The 15,620-nt window shown below is 60.6% G+C and overlaps 6 protein-coding genes and 1 non-coding gene across 7 annotated transcripts; 4 read left to right on the top strand and 3 right to left on the bottom strand.

The window, feature by feature from the left end:
* Positions 1-278: 278 nt before the first annotated feature.
* Positions 279-1,288, top strand: A1Q1_00163 (uncharacterized protein; the record flags this gene model as incomplete). The annotated part of the gene is made up of 2 exons (XM_014326491.1): positions 279-428; positions 497-1,288. 2 exons carry the CDS (start codon positions 279-281, stop codon positions 1,286-1,288), a joined length of 942 nt encoding a protein of 313 aa, XP_014181966.1.
* A 114-nt stretch (positions 1,289-1,402) lies between these two features.
* Positions 1,403-3,234, bottom strand: A1Q1_00162 (uncharacterized protein; the record flags this gene model as incomplete). Its single annotated transcript, XM_014326490.1, has 2 exons — positions 1,403-2,394; positions 2,481-3,234. 2 exons carry the CDS (start codon positions 3,232-3,234, stop codon positions 1,403-1,405), a joined length of 1,746 nt encoding a protein of 581 aa, XP_014181965.1.
* A 238-nt stretch (positions 3,235-3,472) lies between these two features.
* Positions 3,473-4,717, top strand: A1Q1_00161 (uncharacterized protein; the record flags this gene model as incomplete). The annotated part of the gene is made up of 4 exons (XM_014326489.1): positions 3,473-3,545; positions 3,609-3,643; positions 3,695-4,137; positions 4,207-4,717. The coding sequence occupies 4 exons, from the start codon at positions 3,473-3,475 to the stop codon at positions 4,715-4,717; spliced, it is 1,062 nt and encodes a 353-aa protein (XP_014181964.1).
* A 235-nt stretch (positions 4,718-4,952) lies between these two features.
* Positions 4,953-5,565, bottom strand: A1Q1_00160 (histone h2a variant; the record flags this gene model as incomplete). The annotated part of the gene is made up of 5 exons (XM_014326488.1): positions 4,953-5,000; positions 5,038-5,174; positions 5,224-5,330; positions 5,389-5,411; positions 5,470-5,565. 5 exons carry the CDS (start codon positions 5,563-5,565, stop codon positions 4,953-4,955), a joined length of 411 nt encoding a protein of 136 aa, XP_014181963.1.
* Positions 5,566-5,941: 376 nt separating this feature from the next.
* On the top strand, positions 5,942-11,520 carry A1Q1_00159 (structural constituent of nuclear pore; the record flags this gene model as incomplete). Its single annotated transcript, XM_014326487.1, has 3 exons — positions 5,942-6,877; positions 6,928-11,170; positions 11,225-11,520. 3 exons carry the CDS (start codon positions 5,942-5,944, stop codon positions 11,518-11,520), a joined length of 5,475 nt encoding a protein of 1,824 aa, XP_014181962.1.
* Positions 11,521-11,884: 364 nt separating this feature from the next.
* A1Q1_00158 (adenylyl cyclase-associated protein) lies at positions 11,885-15,168 on the top strand (the record flags this gene model as incomplete). The annotated part of the gene is made up of 9 exons (XM_014326486.1): positions 11,885-11,934; positions 12,168-12,679; positions 12,742-13,638; positions 14,145-14,264; positions 14,308-14,422; positions 14,473-14,481; positions 14,949-14,965; positions 15,018-15,063; positions 15,117-15,168. 9 exons carry the CDS (start codon positions 11,885-11,887, stop codon positions 15,166-15,168), a joined length of 1,818 nt encoding a protein of 605 aa, XP_014181961.1.
* A 212-nt stretch (positions 15,169-15,380) lies between these two features.
* On the bottom strand, positions 15,381-15,470 carry A1Q1_t217. Its single transcript has one exon. It is a non-coding gene; the product is annotated as a tRNA-Asn (tRNA).
* Positions 15,471-15,620: the final 150 nt, after the last annotated feature.

Raw genomic sequence — 15,620 nt, 5'->3', positions numbered from 1 at the left:
GCGGGCAAAGTCAAGGCTGTGAGAACCCAGAGCTCTCATCAGGTATGCTCGCTGCATAAGTGCATATGCTTGTGCTCATCGCGAGCATCGCGTCAGCACACTCCAGGTGTCCACCTCGAGCGTCGTTCTGGAGGGCGTCTTCGATCACCTCCGCAATGTCCACCTTCTGAACAATCTGCTCCCGCGTTCCTGGCCATTTTGCCACCCAAAAGTTGGAAACCGGACTGTTGACAACAGGCTCCAGGTGACAACCCCATCCCTCCTCAACTCGGAACATCATGGCGACGACAGAGGCGCAACCCACGAAAACGGCTGAAGAGGCGGCCGCAGCTCAGGCGCGCTCTGATGCTCGCGCCGCACGTATCGCCGCCGCCGTCGAGAGGAGCAAGACAGAGTATCAGCCCCAGCACGCGTACACGGAGCGCGGCGTGAGTCCTCCTTTCCCTGCCTTCAGCTATGGTGTTGTGTAGGAAGCTGACGACAGTGGTTTCTTGAGGCGGAGCAAGCCGGACCAAGCAAGAAGGACAGGCAACGCGTCGAATATGCTGCTACATGGCGTCTGCTCTCGCCTTCCTCGTCGCCTGCCGAGGCTCAGCGTGCGCTAGACGATATCCTCTCCTGTCTCCCCCTACTGAAGGGCAGCTCCGAGGACGCCGACCCGGCCACATCGAGGGATCTCTCCAAGCTTACAGGAATGCCCCGCGAGCTGCTCGGAACGGCTCTCCGCGCAGCCAGCGAGGCGGGCAAATCCGAGCTGGCTGCCGAGATTGCCCGTTCGCTGAAGCGACACTGGAAGGCGAACCCTGGCCTCGCCCTTGCGTCCTCTGACGCGCTCGTTGAGGTGTCGGCTACCGAGTCCCTTCGTCCTCTTTTCGTCATTACGGCCGTCGCGATCCACTACCCCATCCTCCTCGCTCTGGGCGAGAGGCTCGATCTGGCGCTGAAGTCTGGCGAAGGACAAGCTGAGGACGCCGTCTCCTCTCTGGAGGCTGTTAGCAAGGTGGCCCACTCTCTGGCCCGGAATAGGGCGTGGGGATTTCAGACTGACTTGTTCGCGGATGAGAAGGGCGAGAAGGTCAAGACGAAGCGTCCTCCGCCGATGGCGGGCGGCGAGCTGCGGGACGCGCTCCTGGCGGCCGACAGGCGGAAACTCGAAAAGGTCATTGGTGTCGATGGATCGACGCTGGACCAGGCGCTGAAGAGGCTGGGCAAGGCGCTGGGCAAGAATGAGGATGAGGTCGTCATCCCCGACGGAGAGCGGAATGAGCGTGGCGTGCGCGACTTGTAGAAATCTGTATCGATATGGGATAAATCTTGCATTACACTTAATGATGGCTTTCTATGGGAGGACGACACAACACGGATTCTACAACACTTTCGGATTCGAGTGGCTCAGCTTCTCTCACAGGTTCATACCCAGGATCGTGCCGCGGCCGATCCACATGCTCCCGTTGACGGGTAGGCCGGCGACGTCCATGTCCCCAATGGGCAGAGACGCGCGGGCGTCTGCGATGCCGTCGATGCCCGCAAGGGCACCGCGCTGGAGGATGATCTTGCGGATGAAGCTCTGGAACACGCTCTCGTGCCCCTCGAGCACGCGGAGGGGAAGATGCTTGAACGGCGCGCGGACGACGGCGCCATCGTCGCCCGCCGTCGTTGTCGCATTCAAAAACTCCTGCGTGCTGATACGCGAGAATGCACGCGCGGGCGGATGCGTGGGGTCGTACGGGTCCTGAGGGGTCGTTTCGCCGTCGTAGATCAGCACATCGGGGCGCACACCCGTCACGTTGAGCTTGACGCCTTCCAAACCCTTGGGCATCTCGAGGATCGCTACCATGATGCCACTCGCGGCCATGCCGCCGTCCTCGGCCTGCTCGATTGACATGTCCTCGATCGACATGCTCTTCACCAGCTCGGGGACGGGGTCGGGGCCGGGGAAGGTCAGGTTCGCCTCGACGTCGGACAGACGCTGGGCGAGGTAGGTGGGTGCTGGCTTCGTGCGAGGGAGTCCTGGATCGGCCTCAGCCTGCCCATGCACAGTGACGCTGTTGGGGAGACCCTTCATGAACCGCTGCAGGAAGCGGGAGAGTGGCTTCTCCGCCTTGCCTGTCAGATTCGTGCCGAGCCCATTGACAGAGACGAAGATGTGCGTCCGGCTAACTCCTGAGAGAGTGGCAACGCCCTGCGCGACGGGGATCTTCTCCAGCTCAACGTCGAAGGGCACGCCAAAGTCGAGCTTCTCCCCGATGTCTGCTGGCAGACCAGGGTTCGGCACAGCTGCGCGCGCAGTGATGCGCAGCCCGTCGTCGGTCGAGACATTGTACGCCCTCAGGTCCACCAGCTGCGTAAGGTTGAGCGGATGGCCAGGCTTGGGAAAGTTGGGGATAACCGGCACTGTTGTGTCAGAACAGGGTGGTGGGGAGAGAGTAACTCCGCGGGACTCGAGTAAGCCTTGCAGAGAGAAAGGAAGTGGTACTCACTACGTCCCTCGAAGGGCACGGTCAGGTCCGAGGCAGAGTAGGACAAGAAGCTGGCTATGGGGAGCTTGACCTTGGCTTGCGGGATGGAGACGACTAGCTTGGCGTCGTTGCTCTTCCACGCCTGCTGGAGCCAGTCCCAGGACTCGCTGACTGGAGCGATCGGGAGTGCAATAGCCTCAAAGCTGAAGGGCTCGAGAGGGTCGTCTTTCCTTATCACCGGCACCGAGAGCGTCTCCGGCACCTGAATCTGGAGGAGGGGCAGCTTGCTCGTTTCCGAGCCGGCATAGATGGCGATCTCAGACACGTCCACATCGAGAACCTTGACGCCGAGGCCCATTGCCGTCCGGGCCGTGCGCCTCGCCACCGCGCTCCACCACTTGCCGTGCGATTCCTGGGCGATAGCATCGTCAGCATCGACGCCCGCCAACATGGACAGGTTCAGGTGTAGTCCAGCATCGTCAATGTTCAGGATGTCGACGCGGGGCTCGGCAAACTGGACTGGCTCGGCATCGTCCGAGGGGTCATCTAGCCCCACCGAGGTGAAGGCGACCGCGACACCAGCAACGAGACAGATAAGGACGAGCCAACCGACAAAGGGGCGCCATCTGCGTCGAGAGGCGCGCGGACGATCGCCGAGCAGAGGCGAGCGTTCCGTGGATGGTGATGAGGGCGGCGAGTCGGAGTGGTGAACCTCCACGGTCCTAGCGCTGGTGGAGGGGCCCGAGGGTGTGCGCTTCGGCTTAGCGGGCGCCATGGTGGTGATCTTGAGGGCTAGCCTCGCTCTACCTGCTTAGTGCTGTGCGAGTGTGAGATGTAGCGGGGGTGAGAGAGTGTAAGTGGTCGAGGTCAATAAGGAAAGAGCGATGGCAGGAGTGGATGAGGATGATGTTAGGAAGAGGGGGACGGCGGGCAAGCGAGCTGTGGATATTTGGGTGGCAATCAATGTTCCGTTGTGACGTCGTTTCTCCCTTTTGCTCATATACCCTGTTTGCATGTCCGCACCCACCTCGCCCATCTCGCCGACCCAGTCCTTCACTCTCGACCGGGGACGCGTCGTGACCCTTGGTACGTACTCCATGCATGGCTGCTAACGATGTCCAGGTGCGTTCATCCTCGACCACTTCGCAGCCGATGCGACGGGCGAGCCGACCGATCGCCCCACAGTAAGTCACTATACTCCGCTTTGTTCTCTACATCCCAAGCTGACGATGCAGATAGGCGGCGGGGGAGTGTACGCCGCCACGGGTGCGCGGCTCTTCTTACCACCCCAGAATGTGGGATACATAGCCGACTGCGGTCCCGACCTGCCCGCCGAGTACCGGACGGAGCTCCTCGGTCTCGGCGAGGAGGCAGTCTGGCTCCGTCCCAGAGCTGAACCAACCACGCGCGCGTTGAACCTGTACTCGAGCGGTATCATCGGAGAGGGCCAGCAAACGTTCGAGTACCTCTCGCCGCCGAAGCGGCTCGTGCTCTCAGACTACTTCAGAGAGGACAGTCCGTTGGCGGACCCGCCTCCGCATTGGGTGCACGTTGTATGCGACGCCGAGCGCGCAAAGCAGGTACTCGAGGACGCGCGGGTGTGCTTCCGTGAAGGCTGGCGTGGCCGATTAGCCTGGGAGCCGCTGATTCGCGAGGGCGAGGAGGTGTCTACGTCGACGTATGCGGCCCTCGCACGACAGTTCGATGTCTTCAGGTGAGCTTGCCGATGTTCGCTAGCTGACCCCAGCCCCAACCACCTCGAGCTGCAGACCATCCTCGACACCGACGCTGATGTCGAGACCTGCGCGCGTCTTTTCCAGGGCCGGATGGTCATGTATGGCGGGCGCGTGCCGTCCATCGTCGTCCGCGCTGGAGCACAGGGAAGCTTCACGCTCGCCGAGGACTGGGCCGGTTGGGTGCCCGCGTATCACACGGCCTTGGGTAAGATTCAGGACGTGACAGGCGCGGGCAACGCGTTCATGGGTGGACTTCTTGCTGGTCTCTTCGCTACGCAAGACAGTCGGACGGCGTCGATTTGGGGTGCCATCGCAGCGTCTTTTGCCATTGAGCAGCGCGGACCCGCCATTGGCGTCGACGCCATGTTTGTCAATGCCCGTCTTAGAGAGCTCACGAGGAGAGTAGACGAGGCGGAGGGCGTGTACTGGGGAGAAGAGAGTGTGGGACGCAGCTCGATGGAGAGCTCGTCGCTGGGTACCATCTCTGAGGACGACAGGTATCTTGACTGTGAGGAGGAGTGACGGCGATCTTGTGGCGCTTGCCGCCGTTTGCCAGCAAAAGTATCAAACCAACCGTATAATTTCTTGCCTAGCCACTAGCCGGCTTACTGTAGAATGCGCATAGATCTTCCGGGAACAACATGATGCATAGGCGCATAAGAAAACGAGCGAAGCGAAGAAAGCCAAGTCCATACACAAGCGAAACAAGACAGAGGTAGGTATACAGATGCCGAGACAAGTACTGCGCACTGCGCGCTTAGGCGACCTTCTTCTGGATCTTCTGTTGCGGCTTCGTGATGAGGTTCTGGAGAGTCAGCTGGAGTCAACTTCAAATAGCTTACCTTGTGGATGTGGGGCAGAACACCACCGCCAGCGATGGTGGCACGGATGAGCAGGTCGAGCTCCTCGTCGCCACGGATCGCGAGCTGCAGGTGGCGCGGCGTGATACGCTTCACTCGCAGATCCTTGGCGGCGTTGCCTGGATGGATTAGCTTAAGCCACTTCTTTGAACAGTTGAGAGGGCTCACCGGCAAGCTCCAGCACCTCAGCGGTGAGGTACTCCATAATCGCCGCGACGTAGACGGCCGCCTTGGCACCGACACGGACGTTGTTCGCGTTCTTGTTTCGCAGGAACCTGTTGAGCTCGTCAGGACTGTTCGTACACTTCCCTGAGGAAGTAATCTCGTGCATACCTGTGGATACGGCCGACAGGGAACTGGATGCGGTGTGAGCTAAAGTTCTGTACGAGATGCAGGCTCATGGGCAGGACATACCTGGAGACCGGCCTTGGAGGAGCGAGTGGTGAGGACGCGGGTCTCGGACGAGGTCTTTGCCTTTCCGCCCTTGCCTCCTGTGGTCTTTGAGGACATGTTTGGGTGTGGATGGATGGGATGGGGCGAGTCGCGATGCAAGGTTGCTTGGTGGTGTTCGAGTTCGGGTCGTTGTAACTTAGACGTTTGTTTACCTCGTGCATGGCAAGCGTCATTTGACCCCGCTCCACCGCAAGGCGTGCCACACGTGACTAGGCGTGAGTCTTCCATTTCTGGTTAAAAACCATTGGGACGCCTAACGCAGGAGGAAATCAGAAAACAGGCAATAGAATAATCCACGTGGTCCACCTCATTGTGGCCCCTCGACGCTCCTGGTTGTTGAGATTTCACTGACGTCCTGCAGACAGACATCATCACAAGCTCCCCTCGAGCTACCCATCTCCCACCCCCCACCTACCAACAACTGCTGCTCGCCATGTCGCGGCTCCCACTCGCACAGTGGGACCCGTCCCTCTTCACCGAGCTGCAGCATCTGCTCGCTCTCGTGGCGAGCCAGCCGACCACCTCCCTTGTGCGCCGATTGTTTGCGTCCCTCGACACCGCCCGCCCCTGGATCCTCGCCCTCACCGCGCTCCCCGGACCAAACGAGGCAGACAAGAAGGCCATCGCCGAGTCCCCCATTACGACGTCGGAGGGTGTCGAGGTCCGCGTAAAGGATGAGCTGCTCGTGACGACCAACACGATCGCGGACAACTTGAATGTGTCGCACCTGTTCGCTGCCGTCCTCGCGCTCACCGCGGTCCAGGAGCGTCCCCGCTTCCCGGAACGATCAGATGCCGAGATTGCAGTGTATATCCTGCATGAGGCGCAGACGGCGCTGCTCGACTTCGTCTCGGAGCTCCTGCGGTTGACTGAGGGCCCCGACGCCGAGGTCGGTCAGCCGTTCGACGACCTTCGAATCTGGGTCGAGGATCTGCTCGACGAGAAGGGACCGAACGGATACATCGCCGATGTGGCCATAGATGAGGTTGACGCGATCCACACTCGTCTGGACAACCTCGTCCGAACACAGGCTTCGGGCCCCGCTCTTGAGCTCGTCAATTTCCGCGTCGGCAGCCTTCGCTACGAGCAGAACCGTCTCGCTGGTATTGTCGGTCAGCTCGCCCAGGCTGGATTCCTCAAGGCGTCCCAGGTTGTCAAGGTCGTCAAGTGGCTCAAGAAGTGCACGCGACCAGATGCCGTCGCAGCTACCATGCTGGCGACTTTCATGGCGAGCACGCCTCCGATCGACACCCTGTCCGAGTCTGATCCGCGCTACGAGACCGTCGCCGCGTATATCCAGAGCCCGAAGCAGGGAATTGCGGACCCGTCAGCGGCGAACAAGCTTCTGCGAGTGATTGTGCATCAGGTCGTGAGTAGCTGAATTCTTGTTCACGGAGCTAACGTCAGTTCGGCGAGAAGTGGGCCGTTCCGCCACTCCAGGAGGCTGCCCGTCTCCACTGGTCGCTGTTCTATCTTTCCGCTGTTCGTGACAACCCCGCTCTGCCGCCGTCAGTGAACCTCGACACGGACGGTGCGGAGCGCAAGCTGCAGGAGGCTGTCGCAGGAGGCGCATTCCAGTTCCTGACTGGTCTCGTCGTGAACCTCGACAACACTCCTGAGGACCCGACATATGCTCTCGCGCAGCGCTCCGACCCGGCGAACAATCAGTTCCTGTATCAGCAGCTCGACTCGCTCACGTTTACGCTCGGCACGAAGCGCAATTTCCTGCGCAACCTAAAGAACCGGGAGGAGGATGTCAGCCTGCGGAGATCTCAGGCGCCAGTCGCCAACTACCAGGCGTATCTTGCCCTAGTCGCGGTGGTGTTTAAGAACCTTCCTCCCGACAGCGCCGAGCAGTTCTGGGACGAACCGATGTTCACGGGTGTCGTGCTCGACACGCGCAACCCATACCCCGGCGTTGCGTTCTGGGATATGCTGAATGCGATCGCGAACGGACCGACGTGTGCGTCAAAGTGCTACGAGAAGCTCAAGGACACGCCATACAGCTACAGTCACCTCATCCGCATGGTCGACCACTACATCAAGATGATGCCGCATCTGTACGAGACGATCAAGCGGACCGACCAGATCTCTCTGGATCCGATGGCCGAGGACGAGTTCAACCTGATGGACGGCTGGATGAGGTTGCTGGGAACGATCGTGAAGGGTTCTGCTCTTGCTCGCGCCGCCATCCTGCAGCACAAGCCGAGTCCGTTCACCTCTCTTTTCGATCTCGTCAACTGTGACATCAACACGGAGCTGAAGGCGACTGTTATGGACACGATCACGGCGCTGGTCTCGAGCCGGGGAGATACCGCCGACGAGGCGGTCGCCAAGACTGCTGTTGACAACTACGACCGCGTCACCTTTGCCGACCCGACACTCGACGTCCGGGAAAACTCACGGGTGCCCGCGCCCATCGGCTGGATGCAGCGTATGGAGATCAACGAGGAGGAGGCCGGCTCGTACCCCCTGACGAGGGCTTACATCCGCTTCCTGACTGCGCTCGTGCCGTCGACGAATGCTACGGTGAACAATGCCCTCCGTCGCGGCGCCATGTACGTGATCGACCGGGTGATGCTCAGCAAGGGTCGCAAGTACAGCCAGGACGGAGAGCACTGGGAGCTCCTCGACGCCGTGTTTGCGTTCATTGAGAAGACGCTTGTCACTTTCGACCTCACCGAGCTGCTCTCACCTGTCCGAGGCACCGCCTCGTTGCTCGCTGAGCAGCCGGGTTTCCTCGTCCTCCTCCGCATCCTGAGCGACCCGAACTGTTTCACCCCCATGGCCGACGTGATCGACCACGTAGTCAACATGTCCCCGCCGCGCAGTGCCGTTGTCAACTCGGTTCTCCTCCACGTCCTCCGCATCTACTACAGGATCCTCGATATCCAGCTCGTCTTCAGCGACGTCCTACTCCTCACCCTCGCGTCGACGTCTGGCTTCAAGCGCCCGCTTAGCTTCCAGTCTCTCGACCACTATCTCCTCAATCGCCTCTCGAACATTGTTTCCATCGCGCTTTTCGTCGGTGACAACGACCTCGCTATCTCGCTAGTCTCTCTGAAGATTATCTCGTCTCTTGCCGAGTCACCACTCCTATCGACGACAGACATCTTCCGAGGCGAGTACTCGCGGGCAGTCAACCGTCTCGCCGGCATCATCGAGTCGTCTGACGAGTCGCTTCGCATCGCGCAGGCGTTTTACACCCGCCTTGAGGCTGAGGGCGAGGACCTGGCGCCTTCCGAAATTGACCAGGAGGTCAAGGATGTCCTATCCGCCAAGTCGGATGAGGTTCACCCCATCGTTATCCGCTCAAACATCCTCGATCTTCTCGTCACTGGTACCGCGGACAGCAGCGGTCCGAACCTCGCGCACTTCCTGCTCGGCTTCGACTTCCGGGCACGTGAGCTCGGACTGCAGGACCCGCGTGCTCCTAACTCGCGCCTGTCTTGTCTCGGTGTCACGCTCGAGCAGCTCAGCGACCAGCCGCCGATGATCCAGCTGCACCCGGTATTGGCGTCGAAGAGCGCCCAGCTTCTGTATCAGCTCTTCGCCAACTCGATCACCGGCCCGCCGACGATGGCGTATGCCGAGTCTTACGAGGCGTTCCCTGCTCGTCAGCTCGCCACCCTCCCTCGCACCTGCCCGCAGGTCATGCGTGACGTTCCCGGCCTCGGCATCGCCTCGACCTACACTGACGAGGTCGAGACTTCGGCTGACGTCCTCGTTGCCTTCCTCGACTACGAGAAGTTCATCCTCTCAATGACGGCGCTGCAGACGTTCGCGTTCGATGCTCGCGGCTCGACGTCCAAGTTCATCGCTGAGAACTTGCTCTCCGACGACAAGGAGGATGAGGATGATCAGCGCCCGCCGCTGCTCATCGACCTCGTGTCGGCCGTTGACGTCAAGTTCACGGAGGCGGATGCCGGTGACGCGACCCAGAACAAGGTGCTTGAGTTCTTCTCCGGTTTCAACTTTGACCAGTACAAGCGTCCCGGATCTGAGTGGTACGATGTCGACCTCCTTGGCCGCGCTCTCCGTGCCCAGGGACGCCACCTCGCTCGCCAGTCCAACCTCGTCCCCTCATCGGCACAGGCGATGGGCCGTGAGATCGACTACATCCTCCGCCGGTTGTCGATCAAGAACCGCGAGACCGAGATCGACATCGCCAAGGGCACGTTCCTGACGTCATGGCTCGAAGTGCTCAAGGTGTCGCTCGTCATGCTGTTCCACAACGTGCCCGAGGACCGCCAGGAGGTGCTCCTCTTCGAGCTGCTCGACGCCATCCTCGACCGTCTCAACAACGACCTTGCTCCCGGTGTTCTCGAGGTGCTGTGCGAGGCTGTTCTCGTCGCCTTCACGACCCTCGCAAACGTCCTTTCTGTGTTCGACTCGACCAACCTTCCCATTGACCGGCTAGGCGCTACGCTGCTCAAGGTCATCGACGCCGCTGTCAAGCCGGGAACGACCGAGAACGCGCGCGGTAACCTGTACGCCGCCGTGTCGCAATACCTGCAGCTCGTGCCCGACGACCCCGACCACCCTCTGCACAAGAAGACTGTGTTCGTGCTCTCAGCACGCAAGGACCGCTTCGTCGCCGTTATCTGCCGTGATGCGATGGACATGCGCGATGTGTGGAAGACCGAGTGCTACTCGCTTCTCGCCAGCATTGTCTCCCTTGGCAGCCAGTCGCTCATGACACCGCTGACGCAGGGCGGCTTCCTGCTCCAGTTCGTGCGCAGCATCAAGGACCGTGAGATGGCGCTCCAGGAGTGCCTCTCTCCCGAGCCCGAGAACCTGCACGCTTACTGGGTGTACGAGTCGAAGATCGCCTTCCTGACCGCGTACGCTGCCACCTCGAAGGGCGCCGACGACCTCGTCGAGGCTGGCATCTTCGAGGTGCTTGCGACATGTGGCTTCATCGCCGCGCAGCCGTTCAGCGACGATGTCTACTCTGAGGTCTCGGCGTTCGAGACGGTGGAGCGTCAGCATAGCGCGCTGATCACCGCCCTGCAGCTTCTCGTGCGCATCCTCGCCAACCCGACGCGAAGTGGCGTGCAGCACGCTCTTTCGTTCCTGCACGCGCACTGCGAGTCGCTCGTGGTCCTGCTCCGCGAAGACGCCGCCTACATTACCGTCCCGGGCATCGAGGAGTCGCGCCTCATCATTGCGCTCCTGACCGCTGTCGTGCCGAAGGTGTCGCAGGAGGACCTGGCAAACCCGACCGCCTTCGGAGCGTACCACTACGCCGTCCTCGGCCTCGCTGCCAAGTTCTTCGACAATTCGTGGGCCGACAACCTCCACGGCGAGACTGAGGGAAGCGCCGCTGCGGCCCTCGGTCTCAACCAGATCATCCTCCAGTACCTGGTCAAGACGACGAGCGGCCTCAAGGCTGGCCAGGGTGTGCCCGTGCTCGTAACTGGTGTTGCGCGCGCGCCCGCCCATGGCATGTCTGCTGCATCCGCCCCGAGCGTGGGCGAGACGGTCGAGCTCGTCGCTGAGCTGGCCGAGGCTGCGCAGGATGTGGGTGCTGCCTATGACGATGTCGCTGAGAAGTTGGCGAGCGGAGATGACGCGCCCCGCGTCGACATCCCCGGCATCGAAGGCGAGACGGTGCAGGAGCTGCACGATGCGTTCGCTGTGCGCCTCAGCATGATTAACAGTGAGTTCGCCCCATCTTCTGCCTTCCTGCAGCTGACACGGCTCCTGTCATCAGCTAACCCCACAGATATGATTGAGGAAGCCCTCTTGCTCATCTGGAGGCACATGCTGTACTACGCGAGCGAGACTAGCCCGGTCCGTCCCGAGGGCCTCAGTGCCAGTTTGGCGTACAGCAAGGCGCTAAACGCAACCGCGGGCGGAACGAGCGGCAAGGCTCTGCAGCGCGCCGCCGCCTCGCTCCGTGGTGTCCTCGACCGCCTCGACGTCGTCATGGAGCGCGACGGTGAGGACGCGTACGGCAAGATGCTGGTGCGGAGGTTGAGGGAGCTGTGCGCCGGCCTGGCCGAGTAGGATTCGAGCGAGTAGAGCGCATAGCAATCATCAGAGAGAAGGGAGTCTAGTGAGATCAGAGACTGGGAGTGTAAGGAGCCGCGGCCTGTTCTGCATTGGAAGATTGAAGCGAAGATACGTAGATAATATCGTGACCTACAAGTGATACTCGATAGATGTAACAATTGATCTTTACACGATTTGCTGCGATGCGTGCGGACCATCGACTGCGATTTCGCTCGGTATGTTCGGTGCCTCGGCGGAGTGATCGTCATCGCGATCGATAGGGTGTGGCTCGAATAAGATCCCCCACATCTGACGTCCCTAGATGCTACGTCAATACTCCTGAGCACCAGCTGCTGCACTCCTCAACCACTCATTCACCATGGCACAGGCGCAACAGCCCCAGGGCCTTCACTCGTTGAGCACGATTATGTGAGTATGACTGGGGCTTGGTGTTTGAGCTGCGACTTCAAAAAGAGGCGGGAGGAGGTGTCGCCCACGAAGCTACGACAGCCGTCGGGCGGGGCGGAGATGAAGGTGGAGGTCGCAGCTCTAGAGGTGTTCAGTAGCTGACAGCGCAGTAAGCGACTCGAGGGTGAGTAGAGAGGTCCCGATATCTCAGAGAGTACTATGGTGCTCGCCCCATAATGCTCGCGTCGAGGTAGGAGTCGCAGAGCTGGGCCGCTCGGATCATCTGGGTGGTCCCAATCCATCGCTAGCCATCGTACTTGCGAGCTCTTAGCTAACGTGCAGCTGTCACCTCGCGCCTCGAGGACGTCGCTGTCTCGCAGCAGTCGCTCGGCCCTTCAGCCTCGCTCCGTTCCCCGACCGGATCTCAGCACGACTCTCTCGCCGGCATTGTGGCTCCGGGCGCCGCTGCGGCGGAGCGCCGCCGTACGAGAAGCGGTTGAACACCCAGTCCTTCGGCAGGTCGGGAGACTGCAGCACACTCTGCACGACGGCCGGTACGCCACCGAGGAACTGGACGTTGTTGGCCACAATAAGCTTAACGGCCTCCGGCACGCTCCAGCGGCGCATGAAGACGGACTTGATGCCCGAGGCGTACTGCGCGATGAAGCCGCCGCACAGCGCCGTAACGTGGAACAGGGGCGTAGCCATCAGATGACATGGCTGTTGGGGCGGGGGCGTGTTCATCAACTCCATGACCTCATCAAGAGTGCGTCCATTGCGCAAGAGCGCGCGTGCCATGATCAGAGGCGATGTCTGAAGCATGTGCAGCGCCGCCCGGTGCGAGAGCAGTACGCCCTTCGGCATGCTCGTCGCGTCAAGCAGTGGCACACGACCGGCGTCGTCTGGAACCCCAGGGATCGCCTGCTCCGGACTCGATGCCCGCGCCGGGAGCTGCCCCGGCCGCGCCGCCTCCTCCCCCGCCGGCTCCCGCCGCCCCGACCCCGTCTAGCGGTGGCTCCGGCGGTGGCGGAGGTGGCCACGCCGCCCTCCTCGCGTCGCTGAACAAGGGCGGTGCGATCACCTCCGGCCTGAAGAAGGTAGACCCCTCGCAGCAGATGCACAAGAACCCCGAGCTGCGCGCAGCCGGAACGGTGCCCGAGCGCTCCGTGTCGCCGTCGAAGCGACAGGGCCCGCCCGTGAAGGCGAAGCCCGCTGGCTTCTCCCGTGCGCCCGCAGCTCCGGCGAAGAAGCCGCCCAAGCTCGAGCTCGAGGGCAACAAGTGGGCGGTCGACAACCAGGAGGACGCGCGCAATCTCGAGATCAAGGACACGGCGCTGCACCACACGGTGCACCTGTTCAACTGCAAGAACACCGTACTGCGCGTGCACGGCAAGATCAACGCACTCACAATGGTGAACTGCATGAAGACGTCTGTCGTGCTCGAATCCGTCGTTTCGTCTGTCAGTGTCACGAGCTCGCCCAGCTTCGAGGTCCAGATCACGGGCATGTGCCCCACGGTCCAGGTCGACACGACGGATAGCGGCAACATCTTCCTGAGCAAGGAGTGCATGGACACGGTCGAGGTTGTCACGTCCAAGACGTCCGCGCTCAACATCTCGATTCCCGCCGGCGAGGACGGCGACTTTGTCGAGCGCCCCGTGCCCGAACAGATGCGGAGCAGGGTCGTCGACGGAAAGCTCGTCACGGAGATTGTCGAGCACGCCGGTTAGATCATCTAGGGCAGTGTCCAGTATAGCAATCATAGAACTCTAGGGCGTAGCGAATGCATCTCTGATCGTAGCTGTTGAACTGGCAGCCTGGGCGTGTTCGGCGTCTTTGCAACGTTCCACACTTCACTTGAAGCAATTGCTTGTGCCACTACGTTTAAATAGGCGCGGTAGAAAGGCCAGTGAGCGGGGCGCAATGTCGAAGCGACGATCAGATGGGGAAGCGTGCTAAGAAACGAGGTGTCACGACTCAAGTGGAAAGCGCAATGTGTCCCACGCTTTCGCCATCACTCCGCCGGTTCTAGCGGAGGTGAGCTCTTATGTTGGAGTTCGAGCTGACGGCAGCGTAGTCTCCTTCCAACTAGGCGCATGCCCGATGGCATAGGGAGGGGAACCGTAAGCCCGACGCACCCAAGCCTTTGAGCTAACAGCGGACGGAGGCAAGCTTCATTGTGTGGCACCCAAGCTGACCTCAGGTCACTGCTGTGCTTTGATCCGATGCAGAGAGCGTAAGCTTAGTCAAGCTCCGTCGAAAGCTGACTCCAGCACCTCTCAAGTTGGAACGAGCAGCCTCACAGTCAAGTGGGAAAGAGAGAAGGCCTGGCGGGACAAGGGAGCTTCAGGGTGGGTTTTGCTTAGCTGACCTCAGTCTCACTATGGAGAATAGCGTTGCGCAAGCCCATCGAACATGATAGCACGGATTACGCAGACCCTCAGCAGCAGAAGACAGTGAGATGCCATGGTTTGGCTGACAGGGCGGGATCGTCGGGGATTGGCAAACTGTGAGCTGGTGGGCAGGTTTATCAGCTGACTGCAGGCTGCGATACTGTAGAAGGAGTTAGTGAGCTGAATCTCATCCCGTTTCCAGCTGACACCAGACCCAGAATGAGATCTAGTCGGGCTGGTTGTTCGTCGTGAGCTGGTGGGCATGAATCTTACAGCTGACACCAGTGCGAGCGTCTCGTGCGAAGAGATGAGAAAGCTACATCGCTCGAGACGTAGCCGAGTCCAGCCTTGGGCCGAGCTTTTATCTCTCTAAAGCTTACTTCTGCCGTGACATGAGCAAGAGCGAGTAGCTGGCCTAGTTGCACAGCTGGATTCAGCGGGAGCTGTCACCCCACTACCGAAGCTAACATCAGCCACGACAAGAGCAAGTGTGGCACGCTCTGCTGCCTGAGGGAGGAGCTGGCTCCTGCGCCTAACAGTGAGCTAATCATTGACGCCCCATGAGCTGACACCAGCCCTCAAGCTTGCGATCGTTCTCTGGACTGTTCCCTCAGACGTTGACCCTGGCTGACCTCGCTTTAGCCCGTTGGCCTTTGCAGGTGAGCTGTCACAATAGCGACCAAGCTCATCCCAGGCTTGACCTAACATCAGCCGCGAACGACAACTCTTCTGGGGCTGGCCGACTAGGGCGCGAGATGTGAGCTCATGCGCTAGCGACCTGAGCTCATGCCAGGCTCTGAAGTGGACCAGTGTCGATGGAGGAAACGGGGAAAGGCATACTCGAGCGGAAAGCTTCTGCTAATAGCTGCTAGACCGCGATGGGCATAGTGAGCTCCTGAAGCGTTGAGTAGTTAGCTTATCCCAGTTGATCCCATTGTGTCCTCAACTTTTAGTGGCACCCATACCGGACTTCCACCCTTACGACCCTTCGACACCTCACTTCCCATTCGACACTCTCCGACAACCCTCGGCGCCGTCAAAACTGACCTCCAAATGCATTGGAGATGCAAAAGACTGCCCCACACGGGCTCGAACCGTGGACCTCGGAGTTAAATGTTACTGAACGTAACAGCTCCACGCGCTAGCCAACTGAGCCATAGGGCAGTGAGCTCGTCGAGAGGACGGAGACGGTGGCGCTCCCGCGCGCCTGCTTTTCTTTCCTGGACTATGCGTTTCGACTGTGAACGTAGGTGTGGCATTCTTCTTGAACTTCTTTCCTCCATGCGTGATGTACTTCTGATAAGACTCTACAGT

This window comes from Trichosporon asahii, assembly GCF_000293215.1.
Source record: "Trichosporon asahii var. asahii CBS 2479 unplaced genomic scaffold scaffold00018, whole genome shotgun sequence".
Taxonomy (NCBI): domain Eukaryota; kingdom Fungi; phylum Basidiomycota; class Tremellomycetes; order Trichosporonales; family Trichosporonaceae; genus Trichosporon; species Trichosporon asahii.
This window is presented reverse-complemented; position numbering and strand designations above follow the sequence as displayed.